The sequence below is a fragment of the Accipiter gentilis genome, chromosome 12 (genome assembly GCF_929443795.1).
Source record: "Accipiter gentilis chromosome 12, bAccGen1.1, whole genome shotgun sequence".
Classification (NCBI taxonomy): domain Eukaryota; kingdom Metazoa; phylum Chordata; class Aves; order Accipitriformes; family Accipitridae; genus Astur; species Astur gentilis.
Genome location: NC_064891.1, coordinates 8,783,364 through 8,805,828, shown reverse-complemented (window position 1 = coordinate 8,805,828; position 22,465 = coordinate 8,783,364). Strand labels below are relative to the sequence as shown.

General features: G+C 43.0%; 1 protein-coding gene across 3 annotated transcripts in view; it reads right to left on the bottom strand.

Annotated features, from left to right (window-relative positions):
• Window positions 1-22,061, bottom strand: part of FRAS1 (Fraser extracellular matrix complex subunit 1) — a 175,755-nt gene extending 153,694 nt beyond the window's left edge. For 2 of the 3 annotated variants that reach the window (XM_049814967.1, XM_049814969.1), the window contains exons 1-2: window positions 21,498-21,720; window positions 17,223-17,254 (exon numbers count right to left, since the gene is read on the bottom strand). In XM_049814967.1, coding sequence (XP_049670924.1) covers window positions 17,223-17,254; window positions 21,498-21,576 — 111 coding nt within the window. In that variant the 5' untranslated portion in view covers window positions 21,577-21,720. Of the gene's footprint in view, window positions 1-17,222; window positions 17,255-21,497; window positions 21,721-21,964 lie in introns of those variants that run through there. The other variant, XM_049814968.1, reaches the window with a different exon arrangement.
• Window positions 22,062-22,465: the final 404 nt, after the last annotated feature.

Sequence of the window (22,465 nt, the reverse complement as noted above, 5' to 3'; positions counted from 1 at the left end):
ATGGATTTAACCAGATGCTCTCATCATTTCTACTGCAGTGCTTGAAAAAATAGCTTCTATAAATACACTAAAAAGCCAATGAATTACAGAAGCATGAAATGACTTCAGTAAGGTTAAAAACATGCTGGCATCATACAGAATGCACTGAAAATATTAAGTAGAGAGACCTCATTGCAGCTTTTACATAGATGGCACTACTGCTGATTTTAACAAGGACGTTACTTATTGAAGCTGCCATATGAGAAATTATCATCTCCTCAGTCTGAACATGTGGATTTATCAGTTATTTGTAGAGGCTAAAGAAGGCATCTGTGTAAACAGGACGCTGAGTAAAAGATACGACCTTGAAGATCAGATCAGCCCCCTTGCTGGTACTTGCAAAACAAAATACATATTCACATGTAAAACCAAAAATATAGAAATGATCATATATGAACAAACTGCCGTGGTCCACTGTGCTAGACCTGAATATTAGAGAAGGGTCTATTAAACCACACTTCATGTATCAAAGAATTGTTAAGCTTCTAAATTGAAACAAGCCTAACAGGCCGAGTCCACTTTCTAAATCAGAGCTGCCTGAGTCTTGCATATTTTTAATAAAGCCACACACTCAAAAGCACCAAGCACTGCTTGCTGATACCTAGCTGATAAGCAGTGGAAGCCCAGCAAAAATATTCCGCTTAGAAAGCATCGCTCCCAATTTATTTTTTATACTAATACGTCCTATTTTTATCAGGGAAATCAACATCACAGTAACAATAAAAAAATGCCGATGAGAGGGCTTCATATTACAAATCAATGCTTCTGACAGCCTGGACAGGTACGTACAGCATGACGCACCAGGTACCCACATCCAACTATTACTAGACAGAAATGTCATGCCAAGTAGATAACTGGACAACACATAGGATACTAATCATAGCAGGAAAAGCAGTTTAACTGCACAGCCTGCTCCTGGATGCAAAATACCATGGATGACGCCTCTTCCTAGGGATTTCAAGAGGCTTGCCTCTGATCTCACAGATATTTCTCTGCCTGAAGCAAGAAGGAGAACTGACACTCTTACAGCTTGTGAGCTTAAATCTTCCCCCACAAAAAGATATTTATGCATTGCAGTAAGGGCTGGTCAGAGGAGATGGAAGTATCTGTAGTAACTCCAGCACACTCCTCTCCAAAGCATGAGGAGATCCAAAGGTCTCACCACTCTTCTACAGCCAGCAAATCCTTCTGAAACTCACCAGAAAGGATCCCATGACCTTATGGGGCCAGGCTGTTGCTAAAATGACTAAGAGAAACCCTATGTTGCACAATACCAAAGCAAGACAGACACAGGGTTTTTAAGCCGTATCATCTTCCAAAAGAAACAGTAGGATCAGTGTTGTCTTAATTAAGTCTGCATGGAAGAATCAAAGTATTAATGGACCAGACAGAAAAAAAACACCCAACAATACAGAGGTAAACCCAGTTCTACTTTTTACCACATCAGTGGGTCTCAGCTATCCTGTGTCATCACAGATATGCCCTCATTTTACCTTGTCAATCATGCATCACATACATACACTCAAGCAGCCAAAAACCTCATAGGAAGTAAAATTACAACATTTTACAAAGCAGGTGTACACCATTTTTCTGCACTGCAGTCGTGCCCAGACTTCTGCAGTTGCCACATGACTACTGTTAGACAACAGGACTTACAGCCACGTTCATGTATGGGTACAAACATAGGATCTTGACAGGAAACCTCCACATTATGTTACGTACCACAGCATTACCTTCAGCTTGCCCAACACTGACAGGACTACGATGATAGCATTCTGCTTAAACTAGAAAAGGTACAGACCTGTGCCAGGACATGACATTCAAGCATGCAACATGCTATTGATGAAACCTGGTATAAACATAGAAGAGACAGAGGTCTACAGCTCTCCAACGTACTGCACTTGCATTTTCCCTCTAACAGGAAGTGGGGTTGCCTTCCCATTTAAAAAGTTGTCAAGGCTCAAGTTGACACAGCTCCTTGTGCTACAGCACGATTTAACTGTGCTTTCAGCACAATGCCTCACTATTCCTTTGGGTGCTTTCCCTGTAATTTCTAGCAGAAAAGCCAAGATGTTCCTGATAATGTTTACATTCTCGAAAGTCTGTAATGTAAGATTCCTCACTAAATCAGTCTGACAGCACTGAGTTTCCCTAATGCAAACATAGTCCATTTGTGACGACAGACGAGTCACACGCACTGAACACACGTTCAAAGTGCTCATGGGCAGAGGGAGCACATTATGGACTATTTAAGTCTCTCTTGCCCTGCATCTCAATTTTTCTCTGGTCCGTTACCAAGCTTTGTCTATAATAAGCACATAAAGAGATTTCACTTTATTTGCCAAGGTAATGCAAAGTTAAATTCTGGGACAAATTCTGCTTAATTTATATTTGACTGTATCTCAATTAGTTCCATTTTATCTAATACAATGTCTCTAGATGCCTTTGAAAATAACATATTAGCCTTTGTTTTGTCCTAAGGATTTCATTAAATTATAAACAGATTTTCATTAAGTTTATTGTTTCATTCCAGGAATCTTTGTTTTAAATAAAACATGGAAGAGAGACTTAAGAATTACTCCTTATGTCACTCAATGGAAGCACATAATTCACTTTTGTTTTGGAAGGTTTCCCTACAACAGTAGATTGAAGCACTTTTATGTTCCCTTTCCATAAGCATGATGATCCCACAGTTTCACTGAGAAACTGAGATAGAAGGGAGTAAATTCAATTTTTAAGTGCCTCCAATTTAAAATCAAACCTAGGTTTTCAAAATCGAACACTTCTAAAATTCTGATTCTTTAAAACAACAACAAAAAAATCTACTGGAATAAAAATGCAGCAAGTCACTTTACACTGTAATATTGAGAATTTAACTGTAAATAACTCCTTAAATATTGAAGAACATCAGGTTTTTTACATACATAGAAGAATCTATAAAACTGCAAAAAAATGTGGGAAAGAAATTGCTAACAAGTTTGCTCATGTTTTCCCCTGAAACCACTCTACCAGGCTCAATGCATAAAAGGATTTACTGCATCCACTAACTCAGAACTGGCTATTAGTGTGTCAGTAATGACAACTCTGTCTAAATCAGTGTATGTTTTCAAGTCCATAACTAAACAACTAACCCTGTATTACCTCTGAAAATACGAATATCCATGAACCACAAAAGAACACTTGACTTTCAGCATATCGGTCTCATGCTGGCTAAGCACCCAAAAGTAATTATTCCCACATGATTATGACCAAATCCATCAATGTAGGACAATAGATGAATTCTGAGGAAAGGAAAAGGTTAAAAGTTTCAGGGAGACTACATTCCCATTAGAAATAAGATTTCTAGTTTGATAACTGAGATAAACAAAAGGGTATGTATATAGCTGCAAGGTCCAAAATTTCTCATTGTTGTCATCTCACTGCAAGACCCTAACTTTCAGCTCCTGTTGATGTCACTGAAAATTTATGCTCAGTATCAAACTTAAATTAAAATTTCCCAATTTTGAGCCTGCCAAAAGTTTAATTTGATCTCCATAAAACACACAGGAAGCCAGTTATGAAACTTCTTAATTTTTTTGAGTAATGAAACATCTGGCTTAAAATTCTTCAAATTAATACAGGAAGATTTAATGTTCAGGATTTCTCATTTTGGGGAGGAGGGAGAACTTTTTTCCAGAAACACAGTTAAGGTGTCTGAAAATGCCTAGGACTCTCCCTTAGCTGTAGTATTCCAGCTGGTAATGTAAAGGTACTTCTGATGCTGAGCTCACGGGGTTAGAGGATTCATTACTGAATGATTCTGAAGTAGCTATAATGATTACAAAATCAAGTAAGCACCGAGTATTTTATCGTAACGGGACTCCTTAATCTACGGCTCAACAATGAATTGCGGCACTAGGAAGATTACAGTGGTTTTCCAATGGAAGTCTGTTGTATGTATTCCCACTAGAAGCTATTTAATATGCATGGCAGAAATATAGACATCCTAGCATCATAAACTTCAGAGCATCACAGCATCACATGGCTCTCTTCACAGCTGCTTTCAAGGCTGACGGATCTGAGCAGCGATATAAAATCAATGCACCCTCTGGAAGAGCTTCATATTTGGGATTTTTTCCATCTATTATATGTCTTCCTGAAAGCACCAAGGAATATCTTAGGCTCCTTGTGAAATTCAGCAGTTACAATAGCAACAATTGGAGAGTTAATGTTTACTGAAAAGGCTCTGAGAATGATTTATCCTGGACAACTTTGACTCAATTGATTTAACAAGCCTGCACAACAACTGTAACAGTGAGGGAGTTTCATACTGGCATTTCTGATAAGGACATGAGTCATTCAAGGGGGGGAAAAAAGGGAAAAAGAAACACATGAAACCAACCTGGAAGATAAGAAATTCCACATGGAACCACTGTCCAGTCACAGTTTTGCCTAAGGTTTATTATCAATTTAAACACTAGCAACCTATTTCAAAAGACTAGGCAGATATTCACCAGTTCCACGTAACTTCTTCACCCAAGATGTTTTCAGGGTGAAGAACAAGGTCTCGAACACATCCTGGTCTGGCAAATGCACAAGTATAGCCTGGTACTAGTATAGAGCAAAGCTGCCTCTCCAGTGAGCTCTCTGGCACACAGGAGCAGACAGAACTCCCACAAATTCCCTTATCAGCAGCCTTTCTCCATAGCTTTTGCTGTTTCCAGCTGTCTCCCTGAAAGCATGCCTAAAGGAACTGGACATGGGAGAAACACGTCTAGGCTTTTCCAGTGCAAATAGTTCTGCTTTGACCCCTGAACCAGACAGCACCAAGTCCTGTTTTTCAATACTAAAGACCCTTTTTTGCTGCCTAAATGACTATTCAGCTACCCAGACACAAAGCTCAACCTTAACAGACTTGTCCGGTATTTTGAGACTCAGTTGAAAAGATCACATCCAAACTATCTTTTATATATTCAGTGCCATTTTGTGTTATACAGATCTATCTAAACCAGGCTGTTTCATTTGTCCTGACTGATGTTCGTGTCAACTGATACCATACTGCAAGGAGACAGAAAGCTGTTTATATGGGAAGGACAGAAGAAATTCAATCTGTCCTAACAAACAGTTTCTTTTCCATTTCTAAACAAAACCAGCTTGGTTTAGGTTTATTTTTCTCTATAGAGGGAGAAGGTTTCTTGCTGATACATAGTAGTAGCTTCAATGTTTCTATCTAACAATTAAGACTAGGATTTTCCTGTAGTCTTACTAGAGGAAAGTGCCCAACTTCCAGTCGATGCCAGCAAGAGCTGGGGATCCACTTTCCTCAGTTACCTTACAAATTCAATCCAAAAGTTCTCGGGGGTCATGAAAAATGTACAGCAAAGTTCTTGGCAGTCATATCCAGGGCCAATTATTTTTCAAACTACCAAAAAAATCCTAGCACAAAATTCCTTGGTAAGATGCCCAGTGTCATCCCAAAGGAAACTTTCACAGCTGTGATATAAACCTCTGATAACTACTATTACAACAGAAGTTAAAAGCACTGACAGAATCCAGAGCTGCCGGAAGAAGATGCACCTACGATGCAAAGAAATCCCATGTTTATCTTCTAAGGTGACCTGCAGCAAGCAACGTTAGGGTGGAATTTCAATTGCCCACAGAAGTTAAGTAACACACTCACTCAGCTCCACCAGGCACTTGGGTGACAGCAGAAGAAGGAGACGTGACATTACTGTCATCGCGTTAGAAGTCAGCCTTGTCTCCCACAGAAAGGGTGCTAGGGTTATTTTCCTCTTCACATCATTTCTGGTTTTCGCTATTAGATCAAATGAAACAGTCAAAACCAAGTTTGTTTCTCCACTAGGAGATATCAGTTGGCAAAAATAAACCCAAACCACATTGATGTTTACAGTATATTTTTCAGATTTAGTATCTGGCAACCCCCCTCCAGGAGAAAACCAACATTATAAGAAAACAGCCCAAGTTCCCAGATCACAGTAGCCTTCAATGGGACTTGTCCACACCTGTACAGAGTGATACATAGAGAGAATCTGTGTGTATTTACTAAGTTGAAAGAACATCTCGGACACTCACATTAGGGCAATTGCTTGCTCCAGTGAGCCACAGCAAATAAAGAAAGCAAACATCTCAAGTTCTTTAGCAAAAGCAATCTGTTCTCAAAGCACAGAAACTGCCAGACAAAACTCCTTTCTCCCTTCAGGGAGCGGTAAACCTCTCCCTACCATCTGCGGGGTGCAGGATGTACCTACGTGTCATTGCAGCGTATGCTGCAGTCACAGTAACGCAACAATCCTGTACCCCATATGCCAACGAGAAAGACATATGCAAAGAAACTGCTGCCCCACGGGGACTGACAAGTGTGCATGCGTGGGTGGGAGCTAGCAGAAAAGCGAGACTGAAAACAGACTTGCTGTTACACCTCTAGCTGGAGGTTACATCCCTCTCCCTCTTTCAGCTACAAGTGAGCTTAAATCACCTTCAGTGAGCTCCTTTCATGACAGCGCACTGTCAACTTTCTGTTCAATACGTGATCTTTTTGTTTCTTTTCTAACACAAAATAGAAATCACAAATTCTCCTGACTTTTTTGAGTAGCCCATAAAAACGGTAAGATGACCGTCTCCAGAACTGTGCCCCATGGGGTAATTTCTGCAGCTCTGAATTATTGTGCTGAAGAGAGGAAAAATCAGTTTTCAAGTGAGCTGTCATTTACAACTCACGCAAGAAAGAAGAAAAGAAAAACAAGCCCTGATTGTTCAGAACTGATTTCACGTTTGACACAGAAAGATATAATGAAATCCCTTCTGGAAAAGCAGGCTATGACTTTCAACACAAACACCCTCTCGCCTGCCTGTTCTGCTTGTGGCACGCAAATCAGCCGCTGCCCAGCATAACTGAAAGCCCCTCAGAAATAAAAGGGCCAAGTCTCACACACATGTATGTGCACATAAACCTACCCCTCCTAGCCCTGCTGCACAAACCTGCTTCTCAGCTAAACTGCAGACATACTTCACTGCTCCACAAAGAACAGTGTCGGCTTCTGCTTTCATAAGCACCAGCAGAATACAATAGCTCTACAGATTTGGTGAGTACCGTTTTCTATTTCTGCTTTTATCATATAACACACTATGGAGATAGTTATTTTATTTTCTCCCAACATCTTCATCAGCTGTGGGACACTGCTTCCAACTCCACAGCTGGCACTTGCACTCCCAAACCAAGAACAGGAAAGTTTTCAATGCAAGGCTCAGATTAGGCACACACACCAGTACGACAATGGTTTGTTGCCAATTTCACCCCAGTGAGAAACTGCATTTGAGGCAGGTCCGCAGGTGATGTAAGCTGTCACCCTCCTATAGCTACATTAATTTGCACTCTCCACAGGTCTCAATTTTAAATGCATTATAGCCTTTTTCCACTGGCAAAACCTATTTTCTATCATTTCTCTTCCCAATTAACTAAACATCGCAACCCCTACTCTAAAGATAAAATGCAAATCGGAAACCTGATCAAGGTTTTGATACAGTTGAGGAGAGAGAAGGAATGAGGAAGTGACCAAGCAAAGGAAAAAAGGAATTTTTCATCCTGGGAATTTAAAAAGCAAAAGTAAAGGACAAGTTATGAGACAGTATTTCCTAAACAAGGCTCTTCAAATGCATCTGGAAAGATGCAAGGGGTAATGACTTGTGAAATTTATAAACGCTGGATAATTGTTAAACTGTTGTCCCGGTGCATGAATCCATGAGAAATCCAACACCTCCTGCCAAGGCTCTGGCATATAGCTCCTGTAACTGTGTTATTAAAAGTTAATCATCTACTTAAGTCAGGATTCGTGAATTAACAGCTACCATCCAGGAAGATCACTGAAACGGAAAATGTGGAACAGGGCAGCTCTTGTAAAGACCCTGATCTCCAAATAAGACTGATGCCAGATCACCTCCCATGACACAGTGAAAATTAAAGTGTGAGTTTTTCACCAGCCAGGACAGAGGGTGGAGAGGAAGGACCCCTGAAGCAGAACACTACAGCCACCAGACACATCTTCAAGGAAAAAAACCCACAGGCTGCCCAAAGTCATTGCGGACAGCCCAGAGTCTCTGATTAAAGCTCAAAAGCCCCACAAGCCATAAAATTGTCTCTTTTAGTTTGTTAATTTGTCCATGTTTCATCTGTGCTATCTGAAATAAAGATGAGTTGTTTCAAAAGCTCTTTTTGCCACAACCACCACCCGTGCCTGAATGTTTAAAGAAAGCACCCCACAGGTTCAAACCCAGGGCCAAAGGCGGTTCTTAAACATGCACAGATGACTGAGGAGGACCACGGCTTCACTGCTGTGCCCTGGACTGCTAGAATATGAGATCCCATTTACACAGAGGGGGAAAGAACAATTTCTGACCAGCAAGTGTACCATGAAAAAAAGACAGACATGTACATACACACAGAAGAGTTGAAGAAGAGGGAGCTGGATGATAGATTTAGTGTGTGCAGCCCACCGTGAAGCAAGCTGTGAAATATGCATCATAGGTAACTATAGCAGGTAAATCATCTCAAGGTAAGCAAAGACACCAGCTTCATGCTTCACCTGAATCAGGTTAAATGTGCCTGATGTAGAAAAGTCTGCCTCACCGCTGCTTCACTATTTCGTGAAAAGGGACATGGCTACTCTCAGAGAGCAGCACCTGGAGAAACCAACAGGATGCCCTGCAGATGCAACTTGCTGCTGCCAGAGACAGGGGCTGTAGGGACCTAAACTCCTGCCCAGCTCCAAGCACAGGGGAATTGAAAGACACTGCTTCTGTGAGACCAACAACAGGTCCAAGCTGTGGGAGACAAGTGCCTGGTCCCAGACATAAGGCTAGCCTGGGCACCCTCCACCCCTTCCCCTGTCCCTATGTTTATCTCCTTCTGCATCCATTACAGGGCAATGTAGAGGCAGCTGTTGAACAAAAGCTGTGTTGTATGAAAGTCTTTCCTATTATGAACAGCCCTGCAGTTGCAACTTTTGCCAGTTGCTGCTTCCTTCAGTGAAACACAGATGTAGCAAATAAGAAAAGCAGCATTTACCCTTCCACGGGCAAAGCCACGGTTCCATTTCTGATGTGTGAATACTCTCACAGAACTCCTGAAATGTGAAAACCCATGAAAGGCAACAGCTTACAGAGTTGTCGGAGCACTCTGGATCAGAGCCATAGTTTTCCAACTGAAGTGTAATTCACCTCTGCTTACAGTAGGGTAGGGGTATAGTTTAAGCAGATTCTTCTGGGGTTTTAAGACATTTTGACACACCAACTCTCAGCCCTTTCTCCTTACAGAAGTTTTTAATAGGGCTGATAGTTGTGTAACAGTGTTAGAGCTCCACAGGACTTCATTTCTGAGGTAAAAGTGAAAAAAAGAACTAAAAAAGCACTGATGCACAAACAGTACTGATTGTATATACTATGTCAAACTGCTAATATTAAGATACACAATATCATGAGTAAGGGCTCACGTTTTCACTGTGTGTCATTTGGTATTCAGAACAAGTCTCAAGTTGCTACAAAACAAGATAAATGTGGTAATTCTAGAACATACTAGCTCTCAGCTATGTGAACAGCATTGTGTTTCCTTAAAAAATGAGTTCATTTTCTCAGACCAAAAAAACAACATTTAGCAGTCTTCTGTATGAGAATCACCAACGTAAGAGAAGAATTATTACATATTAAAATGTGTGCCTCAGTCCACAAAAAAACTTCTTTACTGATTAAGAGACAAGAATTCACTACATTCTTGGGAGAATAATGTTCATCTCATGTCTAAGCTTCTTTTACCTGGTGCCATGAAATAAAGATCCTACCCCCAATCCTCTATATTATAATGTTATTTTCAAGGAACACAAAGAAGGAACACACACGTAGCACATGCTTTATTCAAAAAACACTTTTGTCTTTATTTTTGATCTTCAGCTGATCTTAGCTTTCCAAAACTTAGAAGCAGAAGGGATTTCCTACATAAAAAGCATCTTATTATTATATTAATAAACCTTAACTGCATACCATTCATGTAAATTGAGAGGTCTATTTTCCATCACCTTCCACTTCCATTCATAGCCACACAAAGCAAGGATAAGGTGGAGATTAAGCCCTACACACCGCACAAAACAATTACTCGGTGTTATGCACTTGCTCTAAACAGGCTTAAAAAACTGCTCAACAGCACTGCAGAATCAGGCCCCCGCTGCACCAAATGCCCCCAGTCTTTCCATCACTACTCTCTGAAGTCCAGGGAGAGTCACGGCATCTAGTTATATCTGTTCAATAAATAAAAATCATCACATATAGGATATTAGTCAACTCATGTCTACAAGAATACATCCACCCTGCAACAGCAGGAAAAAAGCAGCCTCGATCTTGCAAGTCTCCAACACAAATAACTCATTACCTCCCTAGTACTCAGGACAATGTGGGAGACCGCAGAAGAGCAAATCAAGAGTGCAGGCTGCAGGCTGCTCAAAGAAGAACCCCCACAGCAAACTGGATATAACATCATAGCGTTCTGCAAAATGTTCATTTGAACGTTACAAAGAAGGGAGATTCATGCCGCTGTAAAGTAGACTTTATAGCTATGAAGTGTTATATGCATGTTATAAACAGAAATTTATAGCTTTGTTCCCTGGTGGAACAGAGGATGTACCCCCAAGCTAAGTAGGAGCATTTATATGACAATTTAAAAAAAAAAAAAAAAACAAAAACATTTTTACTATTGTAAAAGCTAGCAAGCAAAACCTTCAACTGAAAACTTCAATTCTGATCTCATATTTCATTAGTAACTTGTTATCCTTCTAAAGAAATTAAAGTGAAGCTCATTTTCCATTGCTGATGTAAAACATTCCCTAACCAAAAGTGCTCTGCACCTGCTAACATTTATTTTAAATAGTCACTAAATTTATTCAGAATAGAAGCTATCTAGAGTGGGAGATGTAAAATTTTGGGAGAAAAATAAGCATTTTCTATTTATTATATTGCTCTTTTCCTTTCTAACTCAGCACAAACTACAGACAAAAACAGAGATCTGATTTAAAAAGCATAAAATCAGGTTTTCTTTTAACTTCTGCCAACAAAATGTACACATGTAACAGCAAAATGTTATGAAGTTTATCAGAAGATTTAAAGGGATACTTTTTTATTGAACAAGAATGTGTTTTATGCAGTCAGTCATGTCGGATACTTCAAATTGTTTTATTGTCACAAACTTGAAAATTTTAGCATCAACATTTTCATGCACTTTTTTCTTTAGATGCAGAACTTGAAACTAGCACTATGTTTCTCCACTCTGATTACACTTGCCACTGAAATTAGCTAAATAAGCCAAAGGTAATTATGTAAAAAGCATCTCTGAAACTGAGCAAGCAGCTACCTCCAGCATAACAGAGCTCTGTGCCTCCACCATTTTACCTCCTTATCTTTTACTAGTGTTCTCCCCATCAGTCCAGCTCCTTGCAACCATTTATAGAGTTACAATTAATGCATACATTAATTTGATGATTTGATTTATAATAGAGCTGATTGAAGTTGTATTTATACAATAGGTATCTGTCAACATGTGATTATTTTTATTATTTTGTGACCTCTACCATGACTGATTGCAGACCAGAATTAAAAAGATGAAAAGCTGAACTATCTGAAGGGCTACAATAATTCTTTTTTTTTTTTTTTTTGCTTTCCTGGAAAAGTCATATTGCTCTTTTGACTGACCACTAAACCCAAAGTCTCTTCTTTTAAGATATGCAAGTCAACTAAGCATTTCAATTATCTTGAATTCTTTTTCAGGCAGTTTCAAAAAGAAAAAGGGAAGCAAAATTTTTGGTAGAAGCACAAGTACAGTACCATTTACTATGGATTAAGTTAGAGATTTTTATTCTTCTCATAATTTTCATTCAAACTCCAATATTAAAAACATATTTCCATTCAAGAAAAGCTGCTTGGCTTGTCTGGTGCTTTATTGTGTTAGGAAAGCCCCATATGTGTCTCATAAAGGGCTTCCAAAGGAATCTGCCAGTCCAGAAATTCATCCTTATGTGCATTCCCAGCAGCTGTTGCAACAGACAACATCCATGTTCTAACACAAAGTAAAAATTTACTTGAGATGGCTCAGCTGGGCTTGTCCTTCCTTATTGCAGTGTCTACCAAACATGAAGGGTCATTTATCAAGTCACACTTTCCATTTAAACCAACTCCCACCTTAATTCACAGCCCCGTGCTTCCCCCTCTCCTTCTCCCAGGGCTGAAAACTCTTCTTGGCACAAGCCAGCTGACAGAAAGATGCAGACATGGACTTGAACAATACCTCCCCCACACATTTACTTTCACGGTGGCATGAATGTCTCTTCATCCCCACCTACACTACCCTCCAACTAAGAAAAAAAATAGTAACATGTATTTTCTTCTTTGCTAAGTAAAGGAAGCGGCTGTGCTGGTGATGTGAATCTGAAAACTTCCTCAAAGGTTAAGACAGAGGGAGGAATACAAACCTTGTCAGCACAGTTGGAAATCACACACAGAGATGTGTTTTTTCCTCAGAGGAAACACATGAACACAAGCTGACCCTCCATAGACAAGCAGCTAAGCCAGTCAAGCAAGACGCAGAACTTCAGCGGCGTTAACAATTCAAGCAATTCTGCAGTGCTTTCATTCACTACACTTAAATGTTCAATTTATGCACCAAGGATTTTTTAAGTGACTTCAGAATTTGGGTTTGCAGCAGAAGCGAGCAATGCCATAAAGCAAGACTTGCAGCAAATAGCATTCCTACAATAACCCAGTAACAGTTCACCTGCAACTACTTGCACAGGAAGAAACATTGAGGAAAACGCTGTATAACACCGGACACTGAAAGGAAACAGTGTTTCTAACCATAGTTTAAAACACAAAAACGTTTCTGTAGATTTCTCTGGTCAACAGCTCTATTAGTGCCACAGGCATACTGTGATGCTGCCGCTCCAGGTGACAGCCATCAGGTGAGGTTGCAGCATTTGGCCCATTGCCTTCTTGTCATTCAGAAAAGCTTTCTTTTCAGCGAGTAAATGGTTTGTAAGCAAACACACCCAGAGGGCACAATTCTCTTCCTGAACAGATTCTACAGAGATGACATCCTTAGCTTGCATGTTGGTCCTGTCACTGGGATTTCTTCACTGAACACGTTCTTTTACATGCAACTTTCCAAAGTCATATAGAAATGCTAAAACCACAAAATTATCCCGCCACCACCCCACTCCCCCCCCATCTCCCCCCCCCCAACCCCCCCCCCCCCCCCCCCGTCTGCTTCTTCGCTCCCCTCTGGGCACATCGCAGCACTACTAGTGAAGAATCCCACAGCCAAATTCTGCTGTCACATCCATCCATGCTCTCTTATGTCAGGGCCCCTGACTTGTAAAACTCAGTTTAACCCATGATGCAGCCGACAGCAGAGAAGACCGGTAAGCGTTGCTCCAAGGCAGAGCTCCAACACTGCTGCACGCAGCAGTGCACAGCCCAGCTCAGCTTCCCTTCAGCTGTGCTGCAATAGTTGTGAGCTGGTGCACACCCAGGCTGGGACATGGTCTCCCCTTACACGGTGGCTTTTCAGAGCACAGCCCAACTCCCAATGCCAGCGTAGAGAGGACCTCAGGTATCGACAAAGTCACTCGGGTCCACTCCAGTCACCCACACCTAACTCAGCCACACAAGGCAAATCAATCACACACTGCTCTGGCACAATTCTAAGGGAAAGACTGCTAGAAAAATACCCAAATGAAATCCCTTCCCCACGCCATCTCAGTAGTCCAATTTTGTCAAGCCACAGCTTGAAGCAGCACTCACGCTCCCTTTTCATTTAGCTGATAACACTACTACTTATCACACTGGCTTACAAAACCTGGGGTGGTTCCATGTTACCACTGGCTTCCTCCTCTTGGTACTATAATCAATGTATTAAGGCTCCTTTTGCAGCTGCTGCATGCACAAGAAGCTTCAGTATCTTCTGAAAAAATAATTGTCCATCTGTTCCTCTTTCTTTCCCCTGCCCAGCTTCTTACCTGTCTCCTTGTCTACAGACTTAAAAGGAACAAGTCAGTAAAATAACAGTGACATGAAAAGCTGAAGACCAGCTACGGTTGGAGGCTGGGTAATGGTTTGGGGAACAAACAGACCAAAGCTGTTCTCCACTTTAGTAAAAAAGGCTTCATTCATGCTACCAAACAGGTACACAAACCCAGTTGAAAGGGACTGAACTTTTCACAGGACTGCCATTTTTGTCCCATTCCATAGATTATTCTGTCCATGTTAGCAAAAGCCTATCTGTTTCACAAAAGACAGACAGTGAGAGATAAATGCAGCAGACTATACACCCACCAGCTCAACAAATACCCCTAAGACATTTCCACTAAGTGACCCACATGGAGCTCCCAGCAAGGCCAGCTGCAAATGGCAGCAGAACTGCCTTGTATCACTATCCTGAGCACACCACCGACTCCACACAGTATTCCCCAGCCCTGACAAAAAGGCTAGTGAACACAGCTCCCACCAGTCTTACCAGAGAGATTAAACAGCAACACACAGACACAGATTAGAGGCAGAATAGGCTTTTACTTTTCTCGTGATCTGGGATAAAGTAGAAAAAAAAAAATGTGTTCAGTAAGACAGTAGTATAACAGATATGACACTTCCAGCTTGCCCCTCCAGAATCCCAAACATGGAGTTCAGAAAGACCCTCCTCCTCAGCTCCAAACAACATAATTGTACCAGTAAAGCCATGAGGAAATAGCTCCCAATCGTCAATTGTCAGACAGCTGCATCAACGCTTTACGGGCACTAAGTTTAACAAACAGAGCAAGTGTCCCACATGGGTTCTTCAGTTTTCATATTTTTTTAATACAATGTTCATCCTGAAGCCAGGGAAACTGCAGGAACTGAAACGATGCCAGTGGCAGGATTGCTTTTCTTGTCACTTTCCGTTTCAAAGCTGACCTTTCTGAGACAGCAGTCTTCTGCAAAGAAAACACAAGCTCTGCAGCTCTATCACAGCTACATGCCACCAACCCACAAGTACTAACTGCCTCAAAATCACTCATGCACTACCTCCAGTGTTTGATTTCTACCACGCTTAATCAAGCCAACTCCAATACTGCTGTCAGGAGTGGCACAAACCAGAGAGTGAAACGAGTCCTATTAAAGGTTCTCTTCCATCTGTAATTTCCATGGTTGTCTGTGCAGTTCCTGTTTTCTCAAGGAAAACAGTCATCTAAAACCCTTGAAGCAGCATTACAGAGGAAGATGCACCTAGCCCACAGGTTTGGTGCACTGCATGGGATATTTTCCTCATCAGAGTCAGAAACCATGTGGATTTAGTACCTGTTCTGAGATTGCTAGCTGAAGCCAGAGTCCGTCCTTCGATCTACATTCAGTTCCAAAAGAGTAACCAAAAGTCGTTACATTAGTGCATACGAAATGGAAGAAATACCAAAATACTGGCACAAAAGCAAGCAAATGCCTCTTTGTACAGCAAACATCACTCAGATAGGAAAGCAGGCACATCTTCAGACATGACAACGAACAAGAGGCAGGATAGGTCCTTGTTCCAAGAACAACGAGCTTGAGTTGTTCAAGCTTTACTTGATTATAAATGCCAGCTGTATACCTGCACCAGTTTTGTGTCTGCTCCGAGTTTTACTGCAGAACGATCCTCTCGTACAGCTAATAAAAACTACTACAGCTACAGAAACCATTTATTAATAAAAACAGAATAATCTTACTAAATACAGAGATAAAGACAAAATCAAGGATACTGGGAGCAAGTTCTTTAAACAGGAAGCATCTAACCTGGAATATCCCAAAGTCTTTATGTACAAATGTTACGGCAAGATATTATTGAGACCTGCACTAGCATTTCAAACACACAGCAGCAGTAAAAGAAAGAGCAGAGAAAAAAAAAATCAGAACACCAAGGATACACAAAAGGCAACAAAAAAATAAATCTGACATGCCAATAGCAATCAGTGACAGATGAAACGCCTCAGTTGCTAACACTTCAGCTCTGATACTGCCCTTACTGAGCTGCAATCCTCAGCAGAAAGGGACCTGCCATACAGTTCACTGAAGTTGGAATCTAGACAAACTTTCCAACTGCTGTTAAGACACTGATGCTCACAGTGCATTATTAAGAGGAGCAAGCTCATTTAGCCTGCTTCAGCTTCCTCCCAAGCCACCCACTGAAAACATTTGCCTCCAGCAATTCCCCCTACATTCCCTTCTTGGAGCAGAAAAACTTCCGAGCCCTTGAGTCCGTGTTGGAAGGCCAAAGGAACCACTGCTACCAGTTATTTCCAAGATAGCCAGTGGTCACGTGTCACACACGCAGAGAACATATACAGCTTTGCTGGAATGCTCTATGGGAAATAAAAACCCAGGCCTTCCCCAACAGCTGCTGCACACTACTTCCCAGCCTATGGTAACAAATCCCTGAGCAAGTCTGCTGTGGGATCGGAGGCAGGTACAGAAGCACTCCAGAAATGTGAAGTGGCTCAGCCATTGCCTTTTAGCCCAGAGTACTGAAGCAAGGCAGACATGGGTTACAGAGCAAAAGACTGTTTATGAATTGTTAAAAACTGTGATTCTTGTACAAAATTATCCATGGATTATGTACGTGCAAAGAGGAAGACTATAAAAGAAAATACTTGGGCTTTATAAAGAAAAGTCAGGGTACACAGTACTCACCATAATCAGCTGAGAGGAAAAGGTGTTAAATTGTTGTCATTAATACCTTATTAATTCAGGGGAAAAAACCCACAGAACATACCCTGGCATTACAGTGACATTTTACATAATATAACCTCTACCCTGCCTAGGACTGCACATTTGTGATTCATACAGATTCCAAAAACCTTGAAATGTCTCACATCTTTTCACACACTGGACAAAGGAGACCCAGTTAGAAGCAGGCAGAGCTGTGCTGAGGAGAACAGTTGGGTTCAAAGGCCCAGAGAGAATTTCTGACCTCTCTGAGGGCAATATTTATTTTGGTGCTGCTTTCCAGCAGGCTAAAGGCTCACAGCTCTGTGACCTCCTGCAAGATCAGCCATCCCCATTGCAGGGGTGACAAAAATCAGGAATTAGAGTCAAGTTCAACTGCACCTTCCCAAACATTTCCCCAGCATAACACATTGAAGCTTACCTACCTCAAGCAACAAGCCTTGGTAGACACAGGCACCTGCATAACAAAAAAAAAAAAAAAAAAAAAAATTAATAAAACAACCAGATTAGAAGGGAGTAACGCCAGCACACTCTCCAATGAGCTTGCTACGTAATAGCATTAGCAGCACTGAGCAGCCACCTCTGGCCATGCACTTGCCCAGAACAGAACAAATGCAATTTTGGTGCAGCAGGGTAACCTCTGGGTAAGCTTCAGACTGCCTTGTCAGGGACTCTGGCCAAGATGGACTCAAGACCTTGGAGAATGGCATGAACAAGGCAGAAACTTCAGCACGTGCCTCTGCAACACTTCACCAGACCACTAATGAAGCATCACAGCATTATAATGGCACGAAGTTGCCCAATCTTCCTCAGACAGAAGTCAGGGACACACACAACGATCGAAGAAAGTAGGAGAATGCAAGGCAGTAAAACAGGGATGGACACTAACCTCACAAGGACCTGACTGCACCGTTGCCAACAATCACCCACTTTTGAACAGGGCTAGTATCATCACCCATTCCCACAATCACTTCACACTCTCAGATGGGTGACAAATTCAGACATTTGGTGCCACGTGTGCATATGTTCTCTCCCTCCACTGTCAGAAAAGCTGCCCCCGATAAGAGAGGAATTCTCACAATTATACACATAAGGTGAAGCTCAGTTGTAACTTTGAGTAATTGCCTGAGCTCTCACTGAAATAAAGGGAAGCCACAGTTATTCGAGAGCAAAATACAGCCCTTAAAAATGCAAGGTTACACAGCATTTAAATTGCATGCTAAAGAGCAGTCTCTTCTCTCTGTTCCTATAAATCCTTTTACTATTTGCAGGAGAAACAAATAAGCACATGATTATGCACATAAAAACACAATCACGGCAAGGAGAGCTGGTGTGAATTCCCACTCCTAAATCACTCTTCCATCGGCAACGGGTCACATTTCACCTAACGACAGGCTCACGGGACTCCTCCTGCTTCAGTCTTGCTAGTCCTCGCCACTGACACTGCCAGCTGAGAGAAAGGTTCTCCAAGCAAGTAGTAGAGACATATACACATTCAAACATACTTTATACATTCTACTTCAGTAAATAAAGAGGTTAGAAAATAAAACCATGAATAAGTTGAATGACAGTTCTTTCATTGATTTTCGGGGAAACAGCCATTCTTGAACAACTACACATATCTGTCTACTGAAAATGTGACAAGAATGCGAAATCAAAAGCAATTCAAGAAACTCAAAAGATGAAAAGAAAAGACAATGTGGGAAAAGCTGTCTCAAAGGACCACCCAAAGAACTAAGAATTTCCTTATCGAAGAGTGGTGTTTTCCATAAAATGCATATTAGACAAATTTGTACAGAAAACCTTGGAGTTACACTGCTTTGAATCAAAAGCTCCTCCTTCAAGCCGGTCTTCAGCTCAGCTACAAGAGGCTGCAGAGGCACCATCAAGAATTATTTTCCCTTGCCAAGTAGATGAGCCACAAGAGCCCAATCGTGTTTCTCTCAAATGTAGCAGATACCATTCTACTCATAGTGACAGTAAACAAATTGAGCCCTACCCATCACATACACAGACTCAGCACCAAAGAGGACTAACATGCTGAAACACAGGGTTTCACTCTCACATCTGGAGAGCCCCCACATGCCACCCCACAAATCGTGTGGTTAACCACTTTACATCTGACAAGCTCATGGTGGTGCCAAGTCACTTGAATGCAACTAAGACTCAGACTCTCAGCAATTACCTGTTCATTTATTTGCTTGACTTTCGCAGCAATTTCTGTTTACGGAAAAACACCCAAACGCTTGACCATACCTTGACTTCATGTTACTACACTGATTTTCAAATACCAATTATCTTCCTGCCCCCACATTTCTCTCCTCCCCCCATGCTCTTATTTTGGCAAGAGAGGATAATTGCAAGTCATCATCCAGTTGCACCTCAAAACTCAGTGCAAAACAGAAGGTCACATACTGTTGGAAAGCATGTGGAAAAAAAGAAATACTTAATACCAGTTAGTTAAGACCAGCACAACACGACGGTTATACTCGTAAAAAAGGGTTGGCTGCCCTTTCTTTATTGCTCACTGACAGCTATAGTTGCTTAAAAGTACCAATGTAACAAAGTAACTAACAATGGTTTGACACCATGTGAAACATGGCATCAGAGCCCCCACTTACGATTTGAAAACCTTAAAGACACAGGGGAAAACTATCAACAACAACAAAATCAGCATTTCCTATTTTTTTCTTCAAGAGGCTGTAATTACATCTAGGGCCCTTTGTGCCAGGCACTATAAACACATTGGGAAAGAGCAGTCATGTGCCAAAGAGCTCATCGCCTATGGGGACAGAGCACAGAGTAAGGACCAAGGCAGCAGGGCGAGAGCAGCTGCCTCAAATATCCCAGGCAGGCAACAGCAGGAATGAGACAGACCTTCAAAAATTTCTCTCCCAGCTCTACAGCCTACTCCCTCCACTGCACTCTGTAGAGACAGGCTCACCCCAGCCCATGTGGGACTAGCAAGCAGACACAGAAAGTCTGATTCTTTCACTCCATTAAAGCAAAGGCGTATTTCACTCCCTTACAAGTTACCATGGGGGATACCAAGATATAACCCATCTTTACAGAACCTGGAAAATCCTTAGTTAAAAAAAAAAAAACTATTAGATATTTTTTATTCACAATTGTGAGCGAGCCCAAAACATCACACACACACACATTTTAAACAAAATCACTCTTTGTTACAGTGCCCTGGCTTTGCATAAAACTCCAAGTCACCAGTGTGATTAACGACTGTTTGCAAAGCTCACCTGAAAGGGTTTCCTTGAACGACCACATTGCCTTTCACATACTGAAGAAACTTTGGACGAAATACCCCAACTTTTTGCTTTGGTATTTTTATGTTGGGCATCTGATTTGGGGGCTTTCGGGTTTGGGTTTTTTTCTTGGTGTGGTGGTTTTGGGGGGGGGGGGGTTTGTTTGGTTTTGTTTTTTTAAATAAAAGTTATGTCTCTCAGAGTACTGCCCAACAAGTTAATATCCCAAATTCATATCTAACAGCTCCTCAGCTCACATACACATAGTGAATAACAGTAGTTAAAAATAGCTAAGACAACTATATCAAATGGGAATCCCAGTGTTATGGTGGGAGCAGCACCTGGGGAGCCTGCCACTTTGGAAACAAATGACATACAGTTGCACTGCCAAAGGAAAATCTGGAAAACAGCCTAACAGCACAAACACAGCCACACTGCACTCCCAAACTTAAAACATCAGTAACTTTACTGCCTGACAGCATTGTAAGATCATAACCTTGCACTTTTTACCAGTCTGTCCAGAACACTTTTTGAAGGATAGAAGAAGCCAATGCTTGACACCTGCTAAGGCACTCTTAGAGCAATATCCGCATGCACCACGTTGAGCTCACCCCTCTTCTCTTAGAAGAAGGAAAGGTGGATGGATTCCTACCTACTCTCCACAGCTCCTGTCACCGCTGCCCAGTCTGCCTCGGCCAGCAGACTACAAGCCCACACCACGGCGTTCCTGAGTCCCGTGGGCAGGCGGCTTAGCCCTCTGCACCACCACGAACACCCATGGAGAGTGTGTCTGGGACAGCTTGAGGTCTGGCTCTGTCCGGAGCCCTGCCACTGACTGACCCAGCTCAGCCCACCTCACACACGCGGTCTGGGTGGTTTCTGTGGGTTCGGACAATTAATACCCACCAAAAACAAAACAAAAAACCCCACGCCTTTTCGGGTAACCCCACCCTCAGCTTGGCAAGGGGTTTACTGCTATCCTGGGCTGCCTCCTTGCCCTCCCGCCGTTAGGAAAAGCTGCCGAGGAGAAGGGGAAGCCCGGCAGCCCCGGGGCCACCCTCCCGCCTCTCATGCTCGAAGCGGGACACGCTCCTCCATCGCCGGCGCTTAACGCCCGCCAGCCCTCAGCCGCTTGTGGGCACTCCACCACCACCATCCGCGAGCGGGAAGAACCGGGGAAAGGGGGGGGACACCCGGCATGGGCACGGCTTCACCCCGTTCCCCTTCGCCCCGCCTGTGGAGAGGCCGCCAAAATGGCGGGGGGCTGGAGGCGGACCCCCGCCCGGGCTAAGGGAGAAGGAGAAAGCAAGCAAAAAATGCCCCAACCACCACCACCCCGAGAAAGGGGGACTTCTCCTCAGCCGGGGAGCTCAGCTTCTCTCCTCAGGTCACCAACCACCCGCGGGACGGAGGGGGCCAGGGCTCGGCGCGACGACTCACCTGAGGAGAAGGAGGAGGCGGCGGCCAGCGCCGCGCTGAGGAGGCACAGCGTTGCCCAAGCGGCGGCCGGGTCGCCCATGGCCCCGCCACCGGAGGCTGCAGGGGGGGAAAGAAGGAGAGACGCCGCGTCGGGGGAAGAACGAAGGGAGAAGGCGGGGAGCCGGGTGGGACTGTGCCCCTCGGCAGGTGCTGGGGGCAGCGCCTCAGCCCCCTTCGGCCCGCCGCCAAACTTTCCCCGCAGACAAAGCGGCAGCGGCCCCGCAAGAAATGCGCCGTAACCCGCCCGCCCTCCGCCCCGCCCCGGGCAGCGCTTTCCCCCTCCTCTCCCCCGGCACCTTTTCACGGGCGAGGCGGGGGGGGATCGAAGCCGAACGGCGGGGCCGGCAGCCACGGCCGTGCCCCTCGGGTGGGGGCGAGGGGAGCCCAGCTTCTCCCTCCTCCTCCTCAATCCCCCCCCGGCTTGCTACCTGGTGAAGTAGCAGCCCACGGTAAATCCGCAACCTGTCCCAGCTGCAGCGGCGGTGGTGTTTCTGCCGACGATCAGGCAAAACGAACGTGTCGGGGGTTGGAAAGCGTGGCGGGGAATGGAGGAGAAAGAGCGTTTTTGACAGCGCGGGGAGCTGCCGGGGGGCTTTATCCTGGGCACAAGGCGTTGGGCTGGGACGGAGAAGGCGCCTTGCATAGGGGTTTTTTGAAGCTTTGCATCGGTTATTTATGTGTGGGTCTCAGTTTTGTTTGCAGGATTTAAAAAATAAAAATTAAAAAAAAGGGACACGATCTGTTTACTAAAAGAACGGTTTTCTTGTCATATGGGTCCACACTGAAACAATCTTTCAATTTCCTCCTTCAATTTCAAGTCCTTCACTCTTCACCCATTATATAGACTTCCTCGATAGAGGAAGACTCAAACATTACCCATCATAAATCAAGGACTCAAACCAAGAAAAACTACCAACGCACTCTACAAG